At 36.7% G+C, this 26,149-nt stretch overlaps 3 protein-coding genes across 4 annotated transcripts; 2 read left to right on the top strand and 1 right to left on the bottom strand.

The window, feature by feature from the left end:
* Positions 1–1,329: 1,329 nt before the first annotated feature.
* Positions 1,330–4,411, bottom strand: LOC140780897 (cationic amino acid transporter 5-like). The gene is given in 4 exon segments (XM_073126602.1): positions 1,330–2,033; positions 2,441–3,383; positions 3,456–4,120; positions 4,123–4,411. Coding segments are annotated over 4 exon segments (1,824 nt in total). The 5' UTR covers positions 4,319–4,411; the 3' UTR covers positions 1,330–2,013.
* Positions 4,412–6,072: 1,661 nt separating this feature from the next.
* On the top strand, positions 6,073–16,246 carry LOC140781922 (uncharacterized). Its single transcript, XM_073128225.1, has 11 exons — positions 6,073–6,304; positions 6,413–6,589; positions 6,669–6,721; positions 7,158–7,223; positions 7,385–7,492; positions 8,022–8,088; positions 9,603–9,687; positions 13,351–13,511; positions 14,394–14,495; positions 14,899–15,121; positions 15,695–16,246. The coding sequence occupies exons 1-11, from the start codon at positions 6,266–6,268 to the stop codon at positions 15,826–15,828; spliced, it is 1,215 nt and encodes a 404-aa protein (XP_072984326.1). The 5' UTR covers positions 6,073–6,265; the 3' UTR covers positions 15,829–16,246.
* A 2,281-nt stretch (positions 16,247–18,527) lies between these two features.
* LOC140781920 (E3 ubiquitin-protein ligase GW2-like) lies at positions 18,528–25,375 on the top strand. Of its 2 annotated transcripts, XR_012107767.1 has the most exons (10): positions 18,528–18,730; positions 18,867–19,245; positions 19,376–19,427; positions 19,514–19,559; positions 19,702–19,783; positions 19,887–20,046; positions 20,137–20,239; positions 21,752–21,818; positions 24,101–24,726; positions 24,817–25,375. XR_012107767.1 is itself a non-coding variant. In XM_073128221.1 (9 exons), exons 2-9 carry the CDS (start codon positions 19,054–19,056, stop codon positions 24,674–24,676), a joined length of 1,278 nt encoding a protein of 425 aa, XP_072984322.1. In that variant the 5' UTR covers positions 18,528–18,730; positions 18,867–19,053; the 3' UTR covers positions 24,677–25,375. The 2 variants fall into 2 exon arrangements, 1 of the variants encoding a protein (XP_072984322.1); XM_073128221.1 differs by having other exon boundaries at positions 24,101–25,375.
* Positions 25,376–26,149: the final 774 nt, after the last annotated feature.

The raw sequence follows: 26,149 nt of genomic DNA, 5'->3' as shown, positions 1-26,149 counted from the left end.
TAAGGGATAAAGAGCAAAATAAACTGACATATTAGAAGCATTATTAGTGTTTTAACAGTAACAATAAACAGATTAAACGTCATATGGGACATTTATAGAGTTAATTCTAATCTTTTTTCCAATTAAATCATAGATCACTAAGATCAAGAAAGTTGTCTGGAGAATGTGAACCTAACTGTTAATAGAATGTGAGACTCATAATTAATTTAGATATAAATTTGAAACCGGGATTGAACAAAATAGGCCTTATGAGCGATTTATTGTTTATTATTTTTTGATATTGCATGGCTCAACGTAGGTTTTATTGGATCCCAAACAAAATTATTATGGGTGGGTGCATTGGTTTGTTACAAATGGGCTCAATCACTTCTCTATTTCATAAATATAATTTGCTTGTTCTACTAAGAGATGTCGTTTAAAATTGAAAAGAAGAGAAAAACCTACTAATGACTGTCTTTGAGGAACAACATTTGTCTGATTCCAATCATCTCAATGTTTTAGCTTCTGTGCACATATCAATTCAGATAATGTCTAATAATAACCTCCAGAAAAATAAGCCTTGATACCATTATAAATAATCAGTTAATGTAAAAACTTAAGTTTTTAGCTACAAAAAAATAAGAATATATATATATATATATATATATATATATATATATATATAATATCTTTGACAACAATTATCTAACCTTGGCTGAATCCCAATTGGTCTACTTCTAATAAAAATTATTAATTCTTCAACTTTGAACTTCTTACTTTTTTTTTTCAAAAAAAAATTAAAATTAAAAACAGTCACTAAGATTATAAGCAGCTATATTGTTATATCTGTTCGTAAATTCACCTTGATCGAAAGGAAAAGGGATAACAATAAAATACATTCTTGGACAGCAGCTAAAATGGCCCAATCCACCAATTCCATGATCACAATTATAGTAAAAGTTTGTCATCAAAATCCGAATAATTAATTTGACGATCATGATAATGACTCTTATTTAAATATAAAACACAAAACCATGTCCTTGCTCTCTCTGCTAGTATGGCATGGTTCTAAAAGTTGGCCTACCAGCTCAGTCTGACTCACTTGTTGATTATATTGGCCTCAATATTGTCCACAATATGCAAGTTTATAAGGGCCATGGGTCACTTCTTGGATGTTGAAGCACCTGAAATATTACCATTAGTTGCTAGGTCTAAGTCCCAGAACCTAAGCTAATTAACTTCCAACCAGTTGCCTAGAATATACTTGAATTAAATACTTCAGGTAGCCAAGTTTCTCTGGTTATTAAACAATAGTCACTAATAATTCTATCATCTACATAGAAAATAACCTACTAGCGAACCGCTACTTATTGGTATCACACATCACTTGTGATAGAATACATAGAAAAGGACCAATGATGAACCAACCTTTAATTGTTTTCCCCTTTCCTACTCATGATTGATGTTAACCATCTCCCTCCCACAACCTCCCCTCTGCTGCTATAAAAGGCACAAGTAAACCTCAATCCAATCTACACCACCATGAAGCAACTACTTGCTAAAACTATCCTCCTACTTATACTCTCTCTACTCTTCTCAGGTACTACTACTGAAGCAATCCAATGCACTGATGTGGTCATGGACTTGGCTCCCTGTGTCAGCTACTTGATGGGTGGCAATGGGAGCCCCTCAGTTGCATGCTGCACTGGACTCTCCACCCTCGCATCGGTTGCGTCGACCACCGCTGACCGGAGGACGGCATGCGGCTGCCTCATGTCGGCGACGCAAGGCATGGCGATTAGTCCAGCAGCTGCACAGGCTCTCCCGAGCATTTGTGGCATCAACTTGCCTTTCACTGTGTCTCCAAGCATGGATTGCTCCAAGTAAGTTAAAGCATTCTAGATGGCATAAAAAAGTAGTCATATGTATGGTTGACGTGTTTGCTGATCCTTCAGCTTCTCTGTTTTCTTTGCAGGATTAGTTGAAGTCATTGCAGCTTAATTGTGTGGTGTGTGCTTGGGCTATTGTTTTCATCTACCTTTGCTGAATAAGATCTGTGATCATGTACAAGATTACAGATCCAGAGTGAGATCATTCTGGCTGTTGAATAAATAGCAGCAACTTTCTCTAAATTTGAACTAGCTCGCCATTTGCAGATCATAATATATGAGCAGTATAATAACTTTAATCGACAGTTTAACCAATAATATCTCAGATCTACTCATTGCGATCCACAATGAACATATCTAATGCCAAACTAAAGTATAGAGAATCTCAAGTCTAGTACTGAATAACATCAGCGGCACTGCTCCCATTCGAAAAGACTTGTAATTGCTACTAGTCGGATATATACACCTTAAGACACAGAATTCTAATTATCTACTGATCTCAGTATAAGAAAGATGAATCAAAATGGCTACGCAAATGAGCAAGACTCTTGAATTCCTCCTTTGCTACGTACCTGCTTCCATTAGTTTATCATCTTGCTGGTCGTGAGCCATGTCATAGGTTGCATGGACACCAAACAGCACGTAATAAACCACCATGACCAGAGTGCATATCCCGAACCTCACATAGGCCTGGTACCCAAGCGACCCCATCAAGAACAGGTTCATGGCCACGGACACCGACGGCAGCCACGGCACGAGCGGCACCCCCCAAACCTTCGGCGTCCGCTGCTGCGGCACGAACACCGCCAGTCCTAATGTTGTCGCGAACCAGACCGGCAACGCCACCACGTACCCGACCCAGTTGTTCGAGTACTTGGAATTCCAGTAGACGGACAACCCGATCGATGATAATAAGATCATTGTAATTGATGATATAAGCTTATAGAAGTTTGTATGGGAGGTGACGTTGGCCACGTAGTAGCGGCGGACGAGGAGGGCGACGGCCATGAGCATGAAGATGAAAAGGGTGCTAATGGAGGAGACGTCGGCGAGCACGTCGAGGCTGGTGAAGAAGGCGACGCAGGCGGCGGGGATGGTGACGAGGAGGGTTGCGTAGATGGGAGTGCCGGTTTTCGGATGGACGAGGGCGAAGTAGGGCGGGATCATGTGGGACCGGGCGATCTGCGTAGTGTAGCGAGCCTGGCCGAGGGAGCCGACGAGGAGTCCGGTGGTCATGCCCTTGAGGGCGCCGAGGGCGACGAGGTACTTGGCCCAGGCCATGCCGGTGGAGGAGAAGGCGACGGAGTAGCCGGCGTCCGGGTCGACGCGGTCGTAGCGCTGCATCGCGACGAGGACGAAGGACATGATGCAGTAGACGACGGTGATGGCCGACATGGAGGTGATGAGGCCGAGGGGGATATCGCGGGAGGGGTTCTTGGTCTCCTCCGCCATGGTGGCCACCATGTCGAAGCCGGTGTAGGACCAGTACACAACCGCAGCGGCGCGGAAGACGCCCTGCAGAAATACGAGTAATTGCTGGGATGATCATCTCTATTTTCTACCGATAGTAGGTAACCAAGTCCGTACCTGCGCACCGAAGGGGAAGAAAGGAGTAAGGTTGGAGGCATCAGCACGCGTGGATCCGGCGACGATCACAAAAGCAATGACGATAATCCCAAGGATGGACGCAATCGAGTTCAGATTAGACGCGATCCGAGCCCCAGTTACCGCGACGGCCGACGATCCGACGAGCACAGCGACGGCTATTGGATCCAGCCGATCAAAGCCCGCCGAAAGAGCCGGCGCGTAGATCCTTAGAGAATTCGGGTCGCGTCCGATAAGCGTGGCGAAGTACGAAGTCCACGACCTTGCGAGCCCCGCGGCACCGACCACCGCCTCTAGCAGTATATTCGCGGCGGCGAGGAACGCAACCGAGTCTCCGAGTTCCACCCGGAGGTAGGAGAACGATCCCCCCGCGGAGGGGATCTCGGTGGCGAACTCGGCGTAGGTCAGCGCCGAGAGGAGCGCCGATGCCCCGGCGGCGGCGTAGGACAAGGGGATGGCCGGTCCCGCGGCGAAGCGGGCCTCCTGGCCCGTGAGGACGAACACGCCCGAGCCGACCACGGAGCCGAAGCCGAGGAGGGCGAGATCGCGCCACGTCAGGCAGCGGCGGAGCGGGTTCTCGCTGGCGGCGCGGAGTGAGCCGAGCTCGGAACCCGAGGTGGAGCGGTGGAGGACCCGGTCGCGAAGGAGGAGAGAGCGGCGCGGTAGGCGTTCCAGGATTGGAACGACTTCTCCGGGAAGAAGTCGGATTTGGCCCAGCGCCAGTAGCTGCGACTCCCGGCTTCGGCTTCGGCTTCGGCTTCGTTCTCAGCCATGGGTGGAGGATATTTTTCGTTTTGGTCGCGTTGCTTTCCTGCATTCGTGGAGAGGTGCTGCTGATTCGTCATTTTAGTGTGATTTATGGGTGGATGTCTGAGTTGTAATTTGGTTATTTAGTTCAAGTTCAATGCATTTGGCCAGTAGTAGGAAGGATTGAAATTTGATTCGTTTCTGGTAATCAATCTTACCATATAACTGTCTGAATTCAGAAAAGGAAATATGGTTGAGCAAATTAGTGGTTTAGGTTGGTGAATGGTGATAAGCCAAAAGTGAGAGAAGAGAAAGGATAATTATATCCGGGTAGTGATCTGAAATTTACTTTTTGAATCTATCATGATACTCATGAAATTTATAATATAATTAATAACTATATAAGAAAAGATCGTTAATTTTTTGGTCAAAATAATCCATTAAAATTGTCAATTTTTTTTTATCATTTGTAACATATATACATATATATTTATGAAATTTCAATGTTTCAAATATAAAAGTCAAAAAAAAAAATTGAGATGAAAGAAACACAAGGGTACAGGATTTTCATTGGGAATAATTTTTTATTTTTATTGTAAATATTTTTTACATATAAATTAATGTTTATTAGCCAATTGCATATAAAATGTTCATGATATATTAAAATTTCAGCCTAACCACATGAATATAAATTATACTTATAAATTTTAATCAGATCCAAACCGACAGCGTAGCAAACTAAGGAATATTTCTTAGATCCGAATCCAATAGATCGCATCCCTTGGTCAGCAGGATCTATCATCCATCCAACATCAATTTTGCATCCATAATTAGTCCAATACAAAGTTCCAAACGTGCACGTGTTACCTGATGCCCTTTGTGTATCTTATTCAAATATTGACCAATAACCTGGGAAGAGAGTCACATGGTAGAATTATGGTAATAATTGCAACATATCTATAATAGGTTTTAATAATATTTAAATGATTTTTGTATCCTAATATTTGCTTATGTCAACTAATCCCCCTATAACCAATTATTAGAAAAGATAAATTACAGCTTACTTTTCATGCGGTCTCACTTTTTAACTTACTTTCATATATTAGTTCACACCAATTTGTAACTGTTCTTTAGAAGAAAAAAACATAATTATCCTATAAAAATAATTAGATTGGTAGGACTGTTTTAATCATTTAACAGCTTGCTTATGAGAAAATAGTATTATCCCCAATAAACCATATTGATTTTAGCCTTGGCAAAATTTATGAGAAAATAGTATTAGTGAGCCCACCTTTGAGCTTGGTCAAAGCAAGAGGAACAACTTCTAATTCCAAGAACACTTGGTTTTTTATAGAACGAGAGATGTGAAGTGCCATACTGTGCACACATGACTTGGATTCATAAGTTATTATCGCCATTAAGGATTCGCCAGATATTTTTACCATTTGAGTGATTCGAGTGGTCCGTAGATTCGTAATGGCCAGACCGCCATCTTTTTTGGGTTTGGTCACATAATCCCGCTAATTAAATGAAGGTTGTTGCTAGATTGATTATTGTTCCAGAGGAAATTTTTGAACAACTTAATAATACGATCAGCCATAATCAGAGGAGTCTAGATTGAAGACATTGGTCGTACTGGCATGAAATTAAAGAATAATTAATTAATATTATTTGTCCCACACCGGATAAATCTTAGCCACATTAATCTTTATTACCAGCTTTTAAGACATAAAAAAATGGGAAAAATCCCAAACTTATAATATTTTGAAAGTTTTAGTGGCAATTATGTAAAAATTCCAAACTAAAAAGCCTTTTGTTTTTGCAAATAGCCCATCAAATTTTAAAATGAGTTGCGTTTTGCAAATTCCTTCCGATATTTACATCAAATCACGACGCACTAAACTCAAGTGCCAACTTCTTTTATTATATAGAGAGTGTGTGTCCCCGTGAGAGAAGCAGAGCGGAGTGAGCCTCTTCTCCTCCTCTTTCTCCACCACCGGGAACTTACAAAGGAAACCCCTCGCCGTGGTGGAGATCGAGGTGCGATGCAAGAAGACCCGGTTCCAACTCGCTGGAGTTTCGAGGTGAATACCTCGCTTTCTTTTTTATTTTTACTTAATAAATCTCCATTTCTCCTCGTTTTTATCGATCGGTGGCGCAATGATTTGGTTTTCTTCGCTTACTTCTTGTAGGATTTTAAGATGTTCTACAACATGAAATTTGGGCGGAAGAAGGAAACGAATCAAGAGGTGGAGGAGTCTGGATCGCAACATAATAATGGGAATTATTCTAATGGCGCGATTCATGCGAATGGGAGCAACAAGAAGAAGACGTCCGATTTGGCCGTTTACGAGCAGTTTGAGCAGCAGGTAAGGTTTCCGTTGGCGGGATCTTAGCGGTAGACGAGTGTTTGGACTGAAGAACTCAGTACATTGTGGTGTTCTACAGGAGAGGAGAAGCGAGATGCGACCGGGAGTTATTTCGGATAGAGGGGAAACACCGTGAGAGTCTATAGAATACAACATATATTTCTTTTAATTATGTTTTGATGATAAACTTATTTCTAGTGTTTGAGAAAATGACTAACTTAGTGCCATTTAATTACGCTGTTGAGATTTAGGCGCAATCATGCATCCACAAAGCATTCACAAATTTGTGATTTGTTCTACTGGAGATCTGATGTTGTCTTTTAATATGGTATTTTGGTAATTAATTTGGGTACTAATAATGGATGTAGATTTCTGTAGTAAACCTCATCCTCTAGGAAAACTTTGGACGTTTCTCCTGTTTGCAATGAGCTTAAGTAGATTTAGAATTTTTTTTCCCTACTATAACCATATCAATGGCTTCTCTATTTTGTAGGTATCTGCACAAGAGAAGTTTATTTGACTCTTTTTTTGTTGTTGTGAAATTTCTAATTCTAATCTAAACTTCTAGGCAGAAACCCCTGCTTCCTCCATTTGAATCTGCAGAGATGCGTACCCTAGCAGAGACTTTATGCAGGTAATTTTCTTGTACTTAAATGATTACTATAGCTAGCTGGTTTCTTGATTGTTTTGTAGCTGTATTGATTTAGATGGACAAATATTGGCATATCCTCATTGCAAGCCACTTAAAAGTCCTAAAGGCACTGATTACTAATTCCATATTATTGTTCTTTTCAGAGATATAATCCGGGGAAGCCCAGATGTGAAATGGGAAAGTATCAAAGGCTTAGAAAATGCAAAACGCCTTCTCAAGGAAGCAGTAGTCATGCCTATAAAGTACCCAAAGTAGGTATTCTGTTTATCTCCTAATCAAGCTATAATAAACTAGTTAATAAAATTCCCTTTATGTAGTGCACTGAAATGCCAATATTTGTAGCTTCAAATTATGCTCGTCTTATAGTAATATATCACTATTGGTAGGTTTTATTTTATTGGGACTTTCTTGGTCTTTGTTATTGGCATGTCATTTGACTCTACACAATCATCTCTACTTCATTGCCTGAGCAAGACATAATCTAACTTGAAGACAGAAAAAACAACTTAGCCCTATTAAAGAATCCTTTGACTACTATCATACATTCTTGCTAATAATAGTTATTATCATCTGGATGGTGGAAAGGAATCAGGTAGGTGGTAGCTTACTCATGCAAATTCATATATAAGTATTTCTGCCCTCTCCATTTCCTTTCATTTTCTTTTCTTTTTTTTGTTGTTTATTTAGCTTTTAAAATTTTATGCAGCTTAAAATGCAACTTTTGAGTTTTGATTTGCATGAGGACTTATATTTGTTTTGCCTTTAATATGCTGTATCTAGATACTTTACTGGGCTTCTCTCACCATGGAAAGGAATTTTGCTTTTTGGTCCTCCAGGAACAGGGAAGGTCTGTAACTCTGTATGCATCTATTTTTAAAAGAATTTCTATTTTTTCTAGAGATGTAAATCTCTAAACTTATTTATAACTTTCTTCGCCACAAAAATACCTTTGATTCTGCTGCAAGACAGTATTTTTCAGACTCATTTACTTTGCTCTGAATGTATAAGCTTATCCATGTATTTCTTATTCTGTTTGTAAGAAAGTATCAGTTGTCAATAGCTTACATCATTTCATACATCATGTAATGATGCTATGTAGCCTATATATCAATGTGTTTACCCTTTATAGTTTATACCTCATTTCCCTTATAAGTTCTGGTGTTGGCTATTTGCACTATAAAATTGTCTATCAGTCTTGTATTGGTTGTGAGGATTTGTGATGTGGTCTAAGGATGAGAACACATGCTGATACAGTAAAAGATAAAGGGGTATTTAGATCCCACTCAAAATATTTCTTTTTCTGCCTCTAAATATCATTTTCATACTGGCATGGTTAGATAGATAGGAAGATTGAAGATAGCTCACCAAGCCGTGGGGGGGGGAAGATCAAACCCACCTAGTTGTGGGAGAACCTGGCTTGTGGAGAAAGAAGAAAGTGTGGAATCCACCACAAAAGAGAGGAGAGACAAGGAGAAGAGAGTGTAGAAAGGGAAATGAATAAATGTGGAATCCTCCACAAAAATTATACTTATAATTTTTCATGATCTTTTTTTCTCTTTGATATTGGAACTCCCTCACCTCTATATATAGAGATGAGCGAGCATATTACATCAAATCACTTGGAACTTTTTAGGATCTTTCCTATTTAATCTATAACTAGGACTCTTTTACCTTAAAGATCAACCAAATCTTAACAGAACTTATCTGAAAACAAGATAACAGCCCAGTAGAGTTTTAATCAAATATGACACTTTAGAAACAAATCTAATTTTAGATAAAAAGTACGTTCGAAAAGAAAAAATAAAAGAAAATATAATTCAAATCAATCTTTTAATACCGGCACCTGAAGATTCTTCAAGTTTGAACTTTGTGGTCAGTATACGGAGTAACAAGTCTTTTGCTCTCAGAGGCTGGCTGGTTTAGTGTGATAAGAACCAACAAGAACAAATTGCTAGAATTATGGTCTGATCATGTTTTACATTCATCTTCTAGATCTGTATCTTGTTCAAATTACACTTCCACTAATACAGGCTACATCTTTCTATATCCGATGACTTGCTTTTGCACATCCATTGGTCTGAGTACTAAACAACATTGAAGTGCAGTGTGCAGTACCTGCTTACTATCAGTTCCTAGCTCCTATATCAGATTGCATGCTTGTATTGCATTTCTTTTATGTTGCAATTCTTCTAATCGTGTGATTCTACTCTCATTCCTACCATATTACAATTGTGAATAAAGATATCTTATAGTCATACAGTGTCCTGCAAAATACAAACTGGTCCAGTGACATATCTTAAGTACTTATCTTTGATATGTTAAATAGAATACATTATCTGAATAAGTACCTCTTTATATCAGACGATGCTTGCAAAAGCTGTGGCTACTGAGTGCAAGACTACTTTCTTCAATATTTCAGCATCCTCAATTGTCAGTAAATGGCGTGGTATGTGACCACATAGCATGCATTTATTTTCTTACGTTATTCAATATGTCACAATGAATCATTCATACATCTACATTCTGTACTCAGTTTTATTGTTTTGACTTCTGGCTGTCTTCTTGCTTGTTTATAAACAATTTTGAAGTTTCCATTTTAACAGAGATAATTATTAACAGAACAATAGTGAGATTCACCGGGCTACTGTACTACAATAACACTTCCGATTGTTATGCAGGCATATCTGTTAGTGGTGAAATGTCTATTACTGTAACAGTCTTCCTAAAATAGCTAGACCTGTTTCCTGCAGTTGGCAGTTTCTTCCACATTGATATTTCCCATTTGATGTATTCTAGATTGGTGCTTTCCTTTAGTAAGAGCCTCTGCACTTCTCAAACATTTTGCTTAGTATGCGAGCTACTTTATAGGATATTTCAGAAATTTTTGTAGCCTGGTCACTGAAAAGTAAGAGATTGGTCAGCTCGTTCATTTTTCTTGACTCGAATTTGCAATCATGACAGATCATATACCTAAATAAATTTGAGATACACAAAGCCTTAACAAATAAAATTTTCTAAATCCATAATAAAAAGAAATTTAATATGAACTACTAACTCCAAATAAATAAAAATTTAAAGGTAATAATAGATTAACGGTATCCAAATATGACTACTAATGTCTCACTAAATAAACTAAATTAATGAATAGTTTTTGAAACATAAATAACTAATACAACTAAATTTGGAAGGTCAAATTCTAAGTGGAGGTACATTCTCGGAGCACAATGCTTAGTCGCCACGTTTACCAGAAGTAGGGGGGAAATCCATAAGCCACGTTTGCCTACTATCTCTCACACTCTTCTCTCACCTCTCACACTTCATCGAGCTCATTCAATAGCCAATCCAGTGAGTCCCTTCGACTATTCCTCACTCCTTCATTTCTCTTCTTTCTTTCTTTCTCACCCACTCTTTTAACTTCTTTTTTCATACTGCTATTGAACAATAGTAATCAGATTTCAATCTTTACTGTTGTTTTGCAATAGTAATTTAAGAGTATAAAATTTTGTCAAATTCAAGTCAGAATTCATTATAACATTTTAGTAAGTTTTTTCTTTAGTTTTTAGACTTCATATGTGACTAATGTTTATTTTCTTTTTTTTTTGTTATTCTAAATTTTGAGGAACTTTCTTGTATTTTTAAATAATATTTAAAATTTTATCTAATTAAAAATAGTCTGGATCGATACGGGCGGCTGATAAGATCAATACAGCTGATACGTATCATTTTTTATAACGGCTGATTCTGATTCTAATACCAAATTTCATAACCTTATCTACAACTCTCTAAGTTTCTTTGGTGCCATTATGTAAGGTGCCTTTGATATTGGTGCAATGCCAAGAAGTAAAATAATGGTGAAATCTATCTCTCTGTCAAGTGGAAGACTAGGTTGGTAATCAGAGGGGCATGTCTGAAAACTTGTTCACAACTGGAAGTTCATGGATATTTTGCTCCACTCGTTCAGCTCCCTCCATAGATGCTAAATAACCTTGTCATCCTGTTCTCAACAATCGATTTGTCTGAAGGGCTGAAATGATATTGGTTTTAGAAATCTTTCGCTCACAATGAAAGAAAAATTCTGGTTGGCGGTAACTTTCCTTCAATGAAGCTAACTTTCTCCTCTTCACTAACTGCTAAAAATATAAAAATATAGCAGCTCAGTGAATATAGCCTCAAAATCCACCACTCACATGCTTCCCTGCCTCAACTTGAAAAGTTCATCATGCTTCTTTTTCAAGGTGTGGAGATAATACTTCTCGAAGAAGATTTTCTGAAAATTGTCTCAATTCAGCTTCTTCTCCCTTCCAATGTACTGACACTCGATTATTCGCCATCATTGCTCTGTCCGGTCTTCAAACATATAGATTTTTAAAGCAATCTTCGATCATCCTGTGCAGTTCAAAACTTTCAAAATCTTCTCAATTCGAAGCAGCCATGTGTTTGCTTTGATTAGATCAGTAGTTCCCTTGAAGGAGGGTGGAGACGCCTTTAGGAACTCAAATATTGTACCCTTATTCAGACTAAGAGGCCTAGCCTCATATGTAGTCGAGGTCGAGGTCAGCTATGATTGCCCTCCAATAGCCTGAACGAGAGTCGGAAGTGCTGAAATTATTGTATCTTATAGTTGGAGTAGGAACAGGTATAAGGGCACTCACTGGCTCAAACACAGTAACAAAGGTCGGTGCAAAAGTTGGCACCTGAGTAGGAGCCGAATATTTCACCTTACTCCTATTAGGAGATATTCTTTGCGCAACAGCTCCTCATTGACAACAATGTATATACATAATGCGATTAAAGATTTATAAATAAAGATAATAAAAATTCTACTTAAACATGATAAAATAGTTTATAGCAAATTTGAGCTCATTGCAACTCGACCTCCACTTAACTCAAAAGGGGTGACTTAAACCTGGTTCTGATATCAACTTTGTCACGACATTCGAAATCATGACTGACCATATTTTCCAATAAACTTGAGATACACAAAGCTTTAACAAATGAAATTTTCTAATTCCACAAGAAAAGGAATTCACTATGAACTATTTACTTCAAATTAATAAAACTCCAAAGGTATAACAATATCCAAATGTGACTACTAGTATCTCACCGAATTAATAGATTTTTGAAACATAAATAACTAATACAACCAAACACAGAAGGTCAAATCTTAAGCGAAGGTGGAGTATTGGCTCACAACCATTAGTCACCACGCTAGCCAGTATCTAAAATATTGACACTAATTTATATATATTGCATACAAATAACATAATATTTAATTTGCACATAGATGACATAATAAATAAAAAAGTGAGTGAATCTACTCAATTGAGTCTAAGTGAAATGATTGAAATAGTCCATGTGCTAAAAAATCACCACCAGTGAGTTGAAGAGTGCTCCTTGATTTTTCCAGCGGTGCTCCGATGGTCCAATCAAACCACTCGTGTTCCGACGAGGTTAATAAGAAAAGGAGAGGGAAAGATAATGGCATGGGGAGGAGAGGAATAGGGTTAGTGTTTTTATAAATGTAAATTTTGGATTTTGATTTTGATTCAGAAACCGATTGAGCCGGTTGAGAAATCTGCAGCCACTCCTCTCGTAGCGTAACGACGAGGGAGAGGGAAGGGGGTGCACTTGCAATGCACATGCCCTCCTTTTTTTTCAGGTTATCACAATATCCTCCTAAACTTCATGTTTAATGATTTAATTGTACATGGGTCTAAAATTTGTCTTAGATCTATCGTTGCCACAAATCACCGAAAAGTAGCATATTCTATAAAAGAAAGCCCTGGTAATATTTTTCTTGAACAATCTGAATTTTGCTGCTGCCTAGAATTTTGGATATATTGATGTTCATAGGAGGTCCTCAAGGAACTTATTAAATTAATAATACCATTTATTCTTTAAAAATTTAAGATCTTTTGAGTTTTGACTGTCACCTCAATGTAGGTTAAGCTTTGATGTTCTGCATTGTGAATCATCTTAATAAATTTCTCATACGACAGTCACAAAGCTATATATCCCAACTATTCACATTGGTTATTTGAATGCTTATCCATCAGTTTCAATCACTTAAATTATCTGATCAATGTTTGAAAGTTCTTGATATCCACAGGTGATTCAGAGAAGTTGGTGAAAGTTTTATTTGAACTTGCCCGACACCATGCACCATCTACTATTTTTCTTGATGAGATTGATGCAATCATTAGTCAACGTGGTGAAGCACGTAGTGAACATGAAGCTAGTCGACGTTTGAAAACTGAGCTCCTTATACAGGTAATTATCCAAGGGATAGAAGAAATACTTCTATTTAAGTAGTTTTTGGAGGAAAGGCTTTGTGCAATTCAGTTTAACGAACTTCATCATAATGTACATAGAGAAAAGATAGTACAATGAGCTCTTATTCTCCCAGGATATTTAGCCTAGTAGACCTCATTAGATCAATTGAAAACCTTGTAAACCAATTTGTCCAATGGATTTTTAACTAATGAATACTTATATAGTCCATCCATGTCACTATATTCCTGATGTTTCTTTGATATGCTTGCTTAGGGATGGTATGAAGTAGCTACACCATTAAGAGGTATCACATCATCTATATTTTGAATTCTAAAAGTCTAAGGTTAATAATTCAAGGCTAGCTAAGACTCCAAATATACAAGAATTGGTATAACCTGCTATGCATGCAGATGCCTTATTCAGAGAGCTAAATTAATTACAGGGAGAGAGCAGAGCGTATATAAACTCGAGGTTGGTGCGCATCCCCTCTTTCCAGCTTTTAGTGCCTGTTATTTTGTCTAATGAGTGACAACTAATAACTTCCTTCAACATTTATCATTTTGATATTGAACATGAGTATCTTTTGCAACATCTAATCATTCTACAGTTCATTGATGAGAGTCAAAAGTCACTGAGCTTTCCTTAAAATTCTACTTTATTTTTTGGAAGGAAGATGGCTATGTGTGTTGTCACTCACAAATGCAGTAAATTATGCCAAGTAAAGAAGAAAAGTGTGTACGACTATTTCACATAACTACTTTTCTATATACTGAACTATGAAATAGATAATTATAGTGTATAAATACACCTATTGAGTTTATGATATGTAACTTGCTTTATTTTCTTTAATTTATTGTGGCTAGTGTGGATTTGATGCAGATGGATGGTTTGACAAAGACAAATGAGCTTGTTTTTGTTCTAGCAGCAACAAACCTGCCCTGGGAACTGGATGCGGCTATGCTTCGGCGTCTTGAGAAGCGCGTATCCTCAAATTGTGTTGAGCAAGTAATAGGATTACCACTTAGACATCATAACTTTTGCTTAACCACAGTATCAATTTCTGAGATATTCTAGATTTCTAGTCTTTAGAAATGAAATTAAGTAATTTACGAAAGAAAACATATGACTATACGAGTAGAAGTAACAAAGAGTAATAATTTTTACTGGGCAATTGCTGTTATCTTGTATTATCCCAGATTTGTTTGTCTACTAGTTTGTATTGTTTAACAATGCTAGGCTGTATAATGCAGTATCTGCTGCATTTCAATCACATTTTCTAGTGGATAGTCTAATTGGATATGTGTCTTGACATTGAAAGCCATGACAGTAATCATATATAACTACATTTTTTCCACTGTAACTTTCCCTGACTACGTTGAAACAGATCCTTGTACCTCTCCCAGAGCCGGAAGCTAGGCTTGCAATGTTTGAGGAACTGTTGCCAGTAGTTCCTGGGGAAGTTGAGATTCCATATGATCTTCTGGTGGAAAAGACAGAAGGTTTTTCAGGTTCTGACATTAGATTACTATGCAAGGAGGCTGGCATGCAGCCACTAAGACGCCTAATGGGATTTTTGGAAGAAAACCAAGAAAGACTCCGGGAGGATGGTAATGTTTCTCTTTAAGCTTTTCAGAATCTACTAATGCTCTTATGTGTTCATGAAATTTTAAGAATGACCTATGAATGTTTTACTAACCAACCCTTATTCGTAAGATAGAAGTCCCTTTCTTGTTTTGCAAGACAGTTGTAATTTCTTGCTCTTGATTGGACAAACCAAAAATCAAACTTCTTTCATGATTAGTCTAGAGTACTCAATTCATTGGCGTACCTGCGTTAACTTGAAGCGAATAACTAAAAACTAAGTCCTATTCAGCTGATCATGCATAATTAATTCAATGGCATAGGGAATAATGCATGAGTTAACCCATTAGAAGACACCATTTACTTCTTCCGTTCTCTTCTATACTGGACTGTGGGAATATGCCCTCCATGTAGAGAAAATCTCTGGATATTTTGTGCACTTGAAAAGGCATATATTCTCCAACCATTTACCTTTTCAAATAGCTGATAAGTGCGGTCTTATAGAAAAGGCTTACATGCAAGTAACAGGTGCTTGCAGTCCTTGGTGCCTATTCTTCAAACAACAGACTGATTATAGATTTGTTTTTCTATGGCTGCAGAGTTGCCTGCGGTTGGTCCAGTCACTCCAAAGGACATTGAGGTGGCGTTAAGGAATACGAGGCCATCTGCCCATCTCCATGCCCACCGTTATGACAAGTTCAATGAGGACTATGGCAGCCAGATTCTTCATTAAGGAATCGCCAGAAAATCGTGAATAATCTTATAAATTAGTGGATTTTCTGGCTAGATATCATGCAGAAAGCATCAGAATAATTTGAGTTACCTATCTCCGCTTCTTAATAACCGTTGTGGTGCCAGATAATTATGTCCAGCTACTAGTGAGCTCTGATGTCAGATAGAACTCCGCAATAAAACTTCCTTAACACAGTCAGAAGATGGAAGAAAGATCCAGGATTTATTGAGAATTAAACCTCTGAAAGAGCTTTCAGACAAGATCCTCAGCCTTGCTGATGTTGCAAAATTATTACACCTCTTCTGTGCCTGTTTCCAGTTCTGCACCCTTCTACAATTAGCTATTTGATCAATTGCGAACAAAATGTAATGTTTGTTACCTTTTGGTACATAATCCTAAATTGGATATTTTCCCAATATTTCAGTTTGTTCTTTGATGCACGATGAATTGGAATATTCTACAAGCTGGAGTAATGACCAGTGTCAATTCCCACCATCTCTATGGCCATGGGCAATCTTGCTAAAACCCATATCAGCTGTGCTAACTATTCATTAATTCCACTTCTTGCTGGTTAAATCTACTCTTAAGAGTAATCAAGACAGTAGCCAAAAGAAGAAAGGACACACAATTCTATATTCTGATTGCAGAGAATGAACACTGTCGATAAAGAAAGCAGCTTACGTGGAAGATATGTTCACATCTTAGGTAACAGTACAAAGAAGGAACTGAGATCTTATATAACAAAAAATAAATAAATAGAAGACACTAAAAACAAAAGCGTACCACCATCCGTAGTAATTACTAATTAAAAGGATCATGTAAGAAAATTAATCTTAGGACGACGAAAGGCTACCAAAAGACTTGCTGCATATCGACCTACTACCACATATTCATGTGGGTGGGGCTCGCTCTTATCCCATCATCAATCTAATATTGTACGAACTTAATTAGTGTGGGTTTAAGGTCACATCCCGGTTGATCATTTATAAAGATACCTGTTCCGAGTTTTTGACTATCCTAAGTCTCCCAATGTTTTTTTTTTATCACATGTCTAATTCTAAAAAATCGTTGACTGGAATAATAATTTTTAAATATAAGGATCAATAATTTATATAAAAATTTAAAAATAGTTAATAAAATTGCTAAGTATGAAAAAATATTTCTCATATAAATCAACGATGCAGTCAGCAATTTATATTTAAAAGTCACTAAATAAGAAAACAACTTATATAAAAAAATTTCCTCACATTTATCAATTTTTTAATTGATCTGGCCGGTGACTTATATTTAAAAATTACTATCCAAAATTTTTAACTCATTTAGTTTCATATTTAAAGTGTGCTAGAAGTATAAAAAAATATATTTGGGAGGCCAAGTTTGATATAAAAAAACTCCACCTGTACCTTTTGATTAGTAATATAAATATAAATCGTATAAATAAATAAAAAGCTGTTTAGGTAGCTTGACAAGCAACTTAAAACTTCTACTATAAAAAAACTCAATACAAGATTTAACATTATAATTACAGCTCTCTTATTATAGTTTTTTTAAACTATTACCATTTTCCATTATGACAATAAAAATGCTTTCGCCAAATGCACATATTATTATGCAAATCCTTCTTTGAGATTTTTGTAGCTAGCAATCATTCAGAAACTCGACTCATATAAAAAATATCTAGTTAATACTAAGAGAAAAAGGTTTATTTTATATATAATTTTTACTAAATTATTTTAAAATATCATAATTGCTCCTGAGTTTTTTTTTTAAATCATTCAAGTGCGAGAAGAATAGATATATGTTAGACAACTAACTCTCCATAGATACATATGTATTTAGACTTTATCAAATTTTAACCAATATAGAAAGTTACTCAGTATAGGCTTCAAACAGCGTGCATTGTCGAAGTATTGCCCCAAACTAAATGCCGCTGAGATCTACTTTAAATTGTCACACTATTAAGCTGCTCCTTTAAGCTAGACGTATCGTCGAACTATCATTCGAGCTAGCCGTTGAGGCAAGCCACTAAATCATAAAATTCTTTTCCCATAATAATTGTTTGAGAGTCAATTTTATAATTTTCTTAGTCACTAAAAAAGAGTACCTACCGACTCTCTAAGAGTTTGATGGGTACTGTCACTATATTATTAAAAATATCATAATTGCCATCTAAATTAATGTGTTAGTTTTAAAAATATTATTCCGTTAGTTAAATCTAATTAATCATAATTAAAACACAAATTTAGGTCTAAAATAAAAAGATCATTTTATCCTCACATAAATTATTAAACATAATTTAACTCCAATGTTATACCCAATAAAATAGTACAATGAAATATATTTTATAGCAGGTGAGAAAAAAATTAATGATAAATACTTTACAATTTAAACTTAAAAAGAAAGTATTTTAGTCAATTATATGTTTATATTAATTTTAGTAACAATTTGTTTGGAATATTTTATAAAAAAAATAATCATAATGAAATTTTTGAGAGAGCAGAATGATTTCGGCGGTAATTATAATATTCTGGAAAACTACAGTGATAATTATTATATTTTGGAAGTTTTGGGTGGCATTTACGTAACAATCCAAAAAATAATATAAAATAGATACCAATCTATTTGGGTAGTTGATGGGTACTTTACTTTGTTCGTGTTGGTCTAATATTTAAGGCAATGGTCATAAAGCCACAAGAGATGGATATATCTACAGTCGACAACAAAGGGAGTGACAAAGGAGAGCTTCATAGGCGTTGTAGCGTTGTCTAGTGTACCGCTTCTGATAGCTAAGAAAGTTCTCCAAATCTCTCTCTGTCTCTCTCTCTCTCGCCTTCTCTCAATCATTCCTCGATCCGTCTCGTGGCTGCCATCTCGTACGGGATCCCTGCTTCCCTCGTCGGAGGTCTCTCTCTCTCTCTCTCTCTCTCTCTCTCCCTCTCTCCTCGTAGATCTCATCTCCTGCGACTTAGGGTTTCTGGATTTTCCTATTCTGCGTTACTTTATTATCTCTGAGATGTTGTTCTTCTCACTGGCTGCAGATTCTGATGTGATGCGGTGGCGATCCCGGTGCTTGGGAAGGAGCACGTCGCTGTGATCTGGAATAGGGACGAGATCGCTTCCTCTTTTACGCAAAAGAGGGGGAAGGAAGGGAAATTTTTGGTTTTCTTTTTGGGTTTTTGTTGTAATTCTTACAGTTTTGGGGTGGTTTTGGAGTTGTGAATTGTGATGGGGAATAAGATAGGTAGGAAGAGGCAGGTGGTGGATGAGAAGTACACGAGGCCGCAGGGCCTCTACGAGCACCGCGACATTGATGAGAAGAAGCTGAGGAAACTCATTCTTGAATCTAAGCTGGCGCCTTGCTACCCCGGGGATGAGGATTGCGCTGCGGATCTCGAGGAGTGCCCCATTTGCTTTCTGGTTTGAAACCTTCCTTCCTCAGATACTCGTACTTCTAGTCGAATTTTTTAGTATTGCGATTTATTTTACTCCACGATTTTGCTTACTGTTATTGTGGTGATGTGATGTTTCGTTTTTGTAATGTCTCTAGTATTATCCGAGTCTTAATCGGTCGAAATGTTGCGCGAAAGGTATTTGCACAGGTATTGCTATCTTTTTGGGTTGGTTGGTGCTATTTGTTCTCTGGTTTTGTTATTTCCTCTTACATCATGCTTGATGCATCTTGCAGAGTGTTTTCTTCAAATGAAACCAACTCATTCAAGTCGACCTACTCAGTATCCTTTCTCTTGCGCCTTAATTCTTTTTAGCATTGATCATTGATATTTTTTTTTACCACAAAAAGGGTCTTAATTTTTTTTAGCATTAATCATTGATAGATTTTTAACCACGAAGAGGGTTTGCACTTAACTTATGAAGGTGCCCTTTCTGCAAAACTTCGAATTATGCTGTGGAGTATCGTGGTATGAAAACAAAAGAGGAAAGGAGCATGGAACAAGTTGTAAGTTTTGTGCTATTATTGCCTTGTCTTCAGGAAAATTAATGCTGCTTAATTCTTGGAATCAAAGTTCCTTGTTGATCTAGGGTTTTCTGCTTATGTGCAGGAAGAACAGCGGGTTATAGAAGCACAAATAAGGGTGCGTCAGCAAGAGCTTCAAGATGAAGCAGAAAGAATGAAGAGGGAATGCAACAAATGTTCATCTAACAGAATTATAACTCCAGCAGAGGCGGATTGTCGGGATATATGTAGTACCTCATTTTCAGGTCCTCATCTGATTTAACTATCCTCTCCGTGAGCTTTAATTTATGTACAGCTAGGTAACCTTGGTTGGTGTTGCATCATTTACTTGACAGTGCCACCTTTTAGATGTACAACACAAGGAAACAAGCTTGTTTCATTTCAACCTCCGTTCTATGCGCCAACAAGCATACAACCTTCACTATCCAGGCACAATCGGTGAGTGGCGATTAAGTTTCTTGCTTTTCTTGTTTCTGTTATTTTTCCTATTGCGAGCAGTAACTTCTTTTTGTATTACAACTTAATGAATCCATTACCTTTTACTTCTTGCTTATCACATTAAAAGAATCCATGACCTTTAACTTTTTGTTTATTAAGATTTTATGAATCCATTGCCTCTTTTTCTTGCATTATGCACTTATTTGGGTTGAAGTAATTTAATCATATCATATGAATACTCAAAAGGAAAAGGTAAAGAACTCTGAAAAGGTTATATCTCACGAAATTATAGATTTTTCTGCTATTTAACTTTTTAGATAGATCAATATATGATAAAAAAAAATTCTCTAAATTCTGTTACACCCCATAGTGATGTGCTATCAATGTTACATGTCAAACTATAAAAGTTCAGAGTCATCAACAGCTAGAGAAGAAAATTAAGAAGTTTTAGGAATCATACGTAAAAATAAAAAGTAGAGAAGTCCCTAGTAGATTGGAAATGGGAAAAGAAATTTGAAGCATTTCTCTGAAAAAAAAGAGATTTCTAATCATCATCCAGTTATCCAGCCTTTTAAGGGCCATGAGTCAAACTTCGATTATAACTGGGGGAAGAATGAAACTCACGGTGGCATCTGAAGAAAACACTTTGTTCTGGTCACATGAAATCATAGCTTCGTCTGCAATTTCCTGCATTTACCTTTCTATGAGGATTAGCACAAACATAATCCTGACGGATACATGGAACTTCTATTGAAACTTTAAGATGTTAAAGATAGGTTTTCGAAGAAATTGTACTGTGGACTTTTGTAGGCTTTTACTGCTTAATTAAATCTATCAAATTTTTTTATACTTTTGATGGATCATTGGGTATCGTGTATTTAGCTTTAAGTTCACATGGAAGCACTTTACTATCTAATTATTTTATCAATTCCATTTAGTGAACTTATTTGTTGCTGGAGCTTTTCTATTTGATGATTTGATCTGGAGTTTTTGTTATACTTGAATGATGAAGGGTGATCTGTCTGTAGGGGTAATGTAGGTGAAGCTAACTTTGGCAATGTTAATTTATAGAGGTTTTTGTTCCAATTTCTCTTTTCCATTGGTTTTGACCTGGTTATGCTTGTGGGAAAAAAGTACCAAAAAAAATTTCACTTGTTTTTCTCAGGCTTATTTGTAATTAAAAACTGAAGTTCAGTGATATAGAAGGGTAGGCCATGACATTCAGGGATTTTGAGCTCCGATAGATCTCGATTTTTTATTCCTCAGAATTTTATATTTTCTAAAAGCTTCTAAGCCTCGTGTTAAGGTAAAACTTGTAAGCTTTCTTAGTTTCTTTGTAACCAGCAGTTTCTTAAGCTACCAAAATAACTTAGCAAGTTCTGGGTAAGCTGTGCCGTTCTTATTACTCATAGCTTGATTGTTCTTTGACTTAAGTCTTAACTTATCTTCATTTTCTGGTTTGGATACTGGGGCCTAAAACATGCACTTGAATTATGTCATATTCTGATGCAGGGACAACAATTTTGATCATGATTTAGAGGAGATAATGATTATGGAAGCAATCTGGTTCTCTATACAGGTGACACAAGAAAACTTTTTAACATAATCATTTAGTAGTTTTAAACTGGCATAGCAATATTATCACTAATCTGTGGATTACTTATATACTTTTATTCGAGCAATAAGCCCTCTAAATTTGCTGATCAATTGGACTATAAGGTACTGTTGTTGTTGTTAGTCTTAGCTAGTGCATGTAGAATTGGTGAATGAAATATATATACCAAATGAACTATATGCCGACACTGTGTTATTGATATTGCATTTGTCTTTCATAATTTGTGTTAGCCTGCTTTTTTTCATTGGATGGAAGAGCTCTACCTTGCATTTCATAATTCACACCTTCATTTTTCAACTTTCTTCTAGTATCCAATTACTTTAAGAAGTTGGTCAATATATTTTGGATTTTTCTGAACTTAAATATTTCACCTCACCAAATTATTCTTTAGTATGATGTTTGTGATCGCTAAGCAATATGGTTTCTTCATTCTTGTACTGAAAAGAATCTCTTATGGTAGAGAATATTAAAGTAGAAATGAAACTTTATTGATTATATTTAAAATAATAGTGAGTGCTAAGGTAAAGTATTTTTATTATTAGCTATTCATCTTTCCAGTTTTGCTATACTAATGTGGGTATTTTCTCTACATAATAAAATTCATTTTTCTACCTTCTTTGCCTGAAACATATCTTTTATTTAAGATTCATGTTGAACTTAGTTTGGTCTTAACTGCCTTTTGACAAACACCCTTTCTGGTTGCTCGTGTCACTCAAAGAAAGAAAATAGTTTAGAAAGGAACTTTTTAAAAAACACCTTGCTTTTTTATCATCTTGTCCACTTTTGGTAAGGATAAGTGATGTCTCTTCAATCTTCGTAGAATACCTTATATTTTTCTTATGTAAAGATATGAGAAATTTCTATAATCTTTCAGAAATTCTCTTAATCTTTTTATCCTTTTAGTTGAAATATGACAGATCTTGTTATACCAGAGGTTGCTGTAGATGCAGTACCCAATTCCAATATGGGTTCGATTTTCTAGGCTTAAGGGGAAAAGAGTGAGCCAGTGAAGGAGACTGCTAATAATGTTAAAGTACTTAGTGTTTCTGTTGAATCAAGTTTCAGACTTGTACAGCTTCTTAATTCATCTTGTGACAGTTCAACTTTGTTATTTTCTAGTGAAGATCCACAAAGAAGGATAGCATCTTATGAATACTAAACTATCATACGAGCATTCCTAAAGTAATACATAAAGTTCGATAGTTAAATCAGGCTAAAATGACCGTAAATATATGCTTGAAAATTATAGCAAAGAGAAGTTATTAGAGACAGGAAGGTGGAATACCGCTGAAGATTACAAAGGATATATGTGATGCATAGCAGGAACATCATCACTTATTGAATCCTAGAAGACACCTGAGAAGATTACCACCTAGCTGAGTTGCAAATTTGTAATGCAACAGGGTTGAAAAGGAATTGAGGAGGCAGTCATGCCTTCTTTCCCATTAAAATTGGAACTCATGACTAGTGGGAGGATCTTCTAGGGTATACATACTTTCTGCTACAGAAATAGTTGGTAAATCGATATTTACAATGAAAGCACTTCGTTCCTGTTCAAAAATTAACTTCTGTAACACTTTTTCCATTAGTATGGTTTTGTGAGCCAGCTTGATATTTCCTTACTTCTATTATATATTCATGCCTGTTTTATTTATCCAGCCTTTCTGATTGATTTACATGTAGGAATGCTTAAGTGATTGCTCACTAGGATGTTATTCTAGGATGTTCTCTCTATTAGATTTGTAGGTTATGTTGATATCAGAAGATATTTGGGATGCGTACATAATTAACAATATATACCTAGTGAAACAGTATATAACAGCCCATGGACCATTTTCTTTTAGTTTGAATATCACAATTTATATTGGACACGAGTTTGAACATACTTTGAGATTTTCATCATTTTTCATATTAATGAGTTCAGGTTTACTGAAATTTGTTTCACAGCACTAACCCATAAGTAATACCTTGCTTTTTTTGTACACCTTCTAATGTTTGAACATAAGTTGATAAAGGGTACAAGTTATTGCTAGGTTTTTCCATAGTGCCTTGGTTACTTAGATTTATATTTTCTTAAGTGAGAAGAGGTCTACCTAAAATCTGGCAATATGTCCTGCATAAGCAAGCATACAGTTATGTATGATTATCTTGGATGTAATTTGCTTGAAGAGAAAAAAGATTAGGCCATCTGGTTTTTCTTATCATAGCGAACTGCCTGATAGAGCATTCTTTTTTTCGTTTGACAGGAACAAGGAACTTTAGGAAATCCAGGTTTTGGTGGCAGTATGTTGCTTGAGCCACCATGTCCAGAATTCTACAATATGTTAGTTGAACCACCCTACCCAGATCGCTACTCACATGCAGTAACTCCTGCAGAAGTATGTCCTGGTGGATTTGCATGTACAGTAGCAACTCTAGCTGAGCATCAGCACATGAATGGGAACTATACTAGTTTAGCTGGTAATAATGCACAGGTTTTTGACATGCTCCGGCAGTCGGGCAGCATACCTTCTATAAATATGAGCATGATGGATAGTTCTCCAGGTAGCTGGATTGAGGTACCTCCAAATTGTAGGAGAATTGTAAGGGAGGAGGGTGAATGCTCGACTGACCAGTGGTCAGATGTTACTGAGGTTGGAACTAGCTATGCAGGCTCTGATACTATGGTAGATGGAGTGACCACATTATCTCTTCCGGAAAGTTTTAACATGGCTGCGGGCCACCTTATTCCTGAGAGTGTTGAAGAACAAATGATGCTGGGCATGGCTGTTTCACTAGCAGAGGCTCGTGCCAGAAGTGCTCCTGGTCTGACATGGCTGTAGCAGTGATCTGGTGGCTTGGCTGTCAGAACTTGCATACCGCTTTTCCATTGGTAATTTAAGAGGAAAACATATATATATGGCGGTGACACCTACTGTGATGGTGTGCAATGTAAAGGCTAATACAGTTTATTGTGTGATAGGAACATGAAAATCGTCCGAGAATCAGAAGCTTAATGGTGCTCCATGAGATGCAAGGCAAGCAGATTCTGGCTGCAGTTATTTTTGATTCTCTTTTCTCAAATCATGACTCCTTTGTGGCACTACTCCACTGGTTGCCTTGATTGAAATGTGATCAGATTTTAAAAGCACATAGCTGCCCCTGAAATGGAGTTTAGCCTTTCAATGAAAGCTCCAAGCTTAGTAGGACATGCAGGAGTATTTGTTATTGGTTCCCAGAACAGCAAATGGTTTGAGGTTCTGCAAAGTGGAAGCAACTCCGAGTTATATGGAAAACAGGTGGTTCGACACGGATTTTACTGAAATATGTCAGATTTTTGAACTCTATTGCACTAACAGCAGCTTAGTTCTAATACTACTATTGGTCAAGCAGTTATTGAAAGATATTTAAAGCAATAACCCGTGTTATGTGACGATTGATTTTGTAAACATTGGTGTAATCAGTAACCTGGTGCTGATCTGCCGTACATGGTTAAGAAAATTCTTTGCAGTGCCAGGTAATTGCATCGTTTTCTTGCTTTATCGGTGGCCTAGCTTCTTATTTTTTTAATTTTTTTTTCTGCAAAAAAATCCCAGTGACTTTTAAGATAATTTAATTTTTCTTTTTATCAGAAATCTGTGGCTAAAGACACATTCCAGAGATAGTAAAACCTCTATGAAACTTAATCTTTTGCCATGTCAACAAACTTTGTAATGTCTATAAGCATGGTAGAGCTATTGGGTTTGGTGTCACTTGGGGTAAAGAGACCCCCCCGCTAGCTGACGCTGCCGGCTACTTAGTTCAGCAAAAATAATAATTTGTAATGTCTTTCACGTTTAATCGTATTGTTTCTTTATTTGATTTGATTTTTAGAAATTTATTATAGACAGATATACTCACTTTATGATTGCTACATGTAGCTTACCCTCAAATTGAATTGGGAAAAGTTAGATTTTACGGCGTTCCCAAACAACATATTAGATCTCCTATACCTGGGTTAATGCCGTTTCGAGATTGGTACGATAAATCTGGTGGAAGAGAATTTATATGCAGTTACTATTTTTGGGACAGGAATAACTTAGTCATCAAGTACAAGGAGGGTTCATCGCGTGCAAAGAATCAAATCCAATTATTGCACTTGTCTCTTTTTATATCATGAAAGTTCTCCACATTGGAAAGTTAACTTTGTTTGGCTACAAGATATTCTTAAGATTATATCAGTCACGTTTTTGTTCAACTAGACTGTGTGTATATATATATATATATATATATATTCCACTATAGTCTTATACAATGATACGAGGTAAAATTTATGC

The sequence above is a fragment of the Typha latifolia genome, chromosome 2 (assembly GCF_019914945.1).
Source record: "Typha latifolia isolate L0001 chromosome 2, TyphaL0001v2, whole genome shotgun sequence".
Lineage (NCBI taxonomy): Eukaryota > Viridiplantae > Streptophyta > Magnoliopsida > Poales > Typhaceae > Typha > Typha latifolia.
The sequence above is the reverse complement of the archived record's forward strand: the minus strand, read 5'-3'. Positions and strand labels throughout refer to the sequence as shown.

What these genes read in the sequence shown, in the direction of transcription:
- LOC140781922 (XM_073128225.1), top strand. Translation starts at nt 6,266, where the DNA reads ATGCAAGAAGACCCGGTTCCAACTCGCTGGAGTTTCGAG. An exon ending in TCGGATAGAGGGGAAACACC is followed by an intron (nt 6,722 to 7,157) that starts GTGAGAGTCTAT and finishes CTAAACTTCTAG; the next exon opens with GCAGAAACCCCTGCTTCCTC. An exon ending in AAACTGAGCTCCTTATACAG is followed by an intron (nt 13,512 to 14,393) that starts GTAATTATCCAA and finishes GATTTGATGCAG; the next exon opens with ATGGATGGTTTGACAAAGAC.
- LOC140781920 (XM_073128221.1), top strand. Translation starts at nt 19,054, where the DNA reads ATGGGGAATAAGATAGGTAGGAAGAGGCAGGTGGTGGATGAGAAGTAC. An exon ending in CGCGAAAGGTATTTGCACAG is followed by an intron (nt 19,428 to 19,513) that starts GTATTGCTATCT and finishes TGCATCTTGCAG; the next exon opens with AGTGTTTTCTTCAAATGAAA. An exon ending in AAAGGAGCATGGAACAAGTT is followed by an intron (nt 19,784 to 19,886) that starts GTAAGTTTTGTG and finishes GCTTATGTGCAG; the next exon opens with GAAGAACAGCGGGTTATAGA.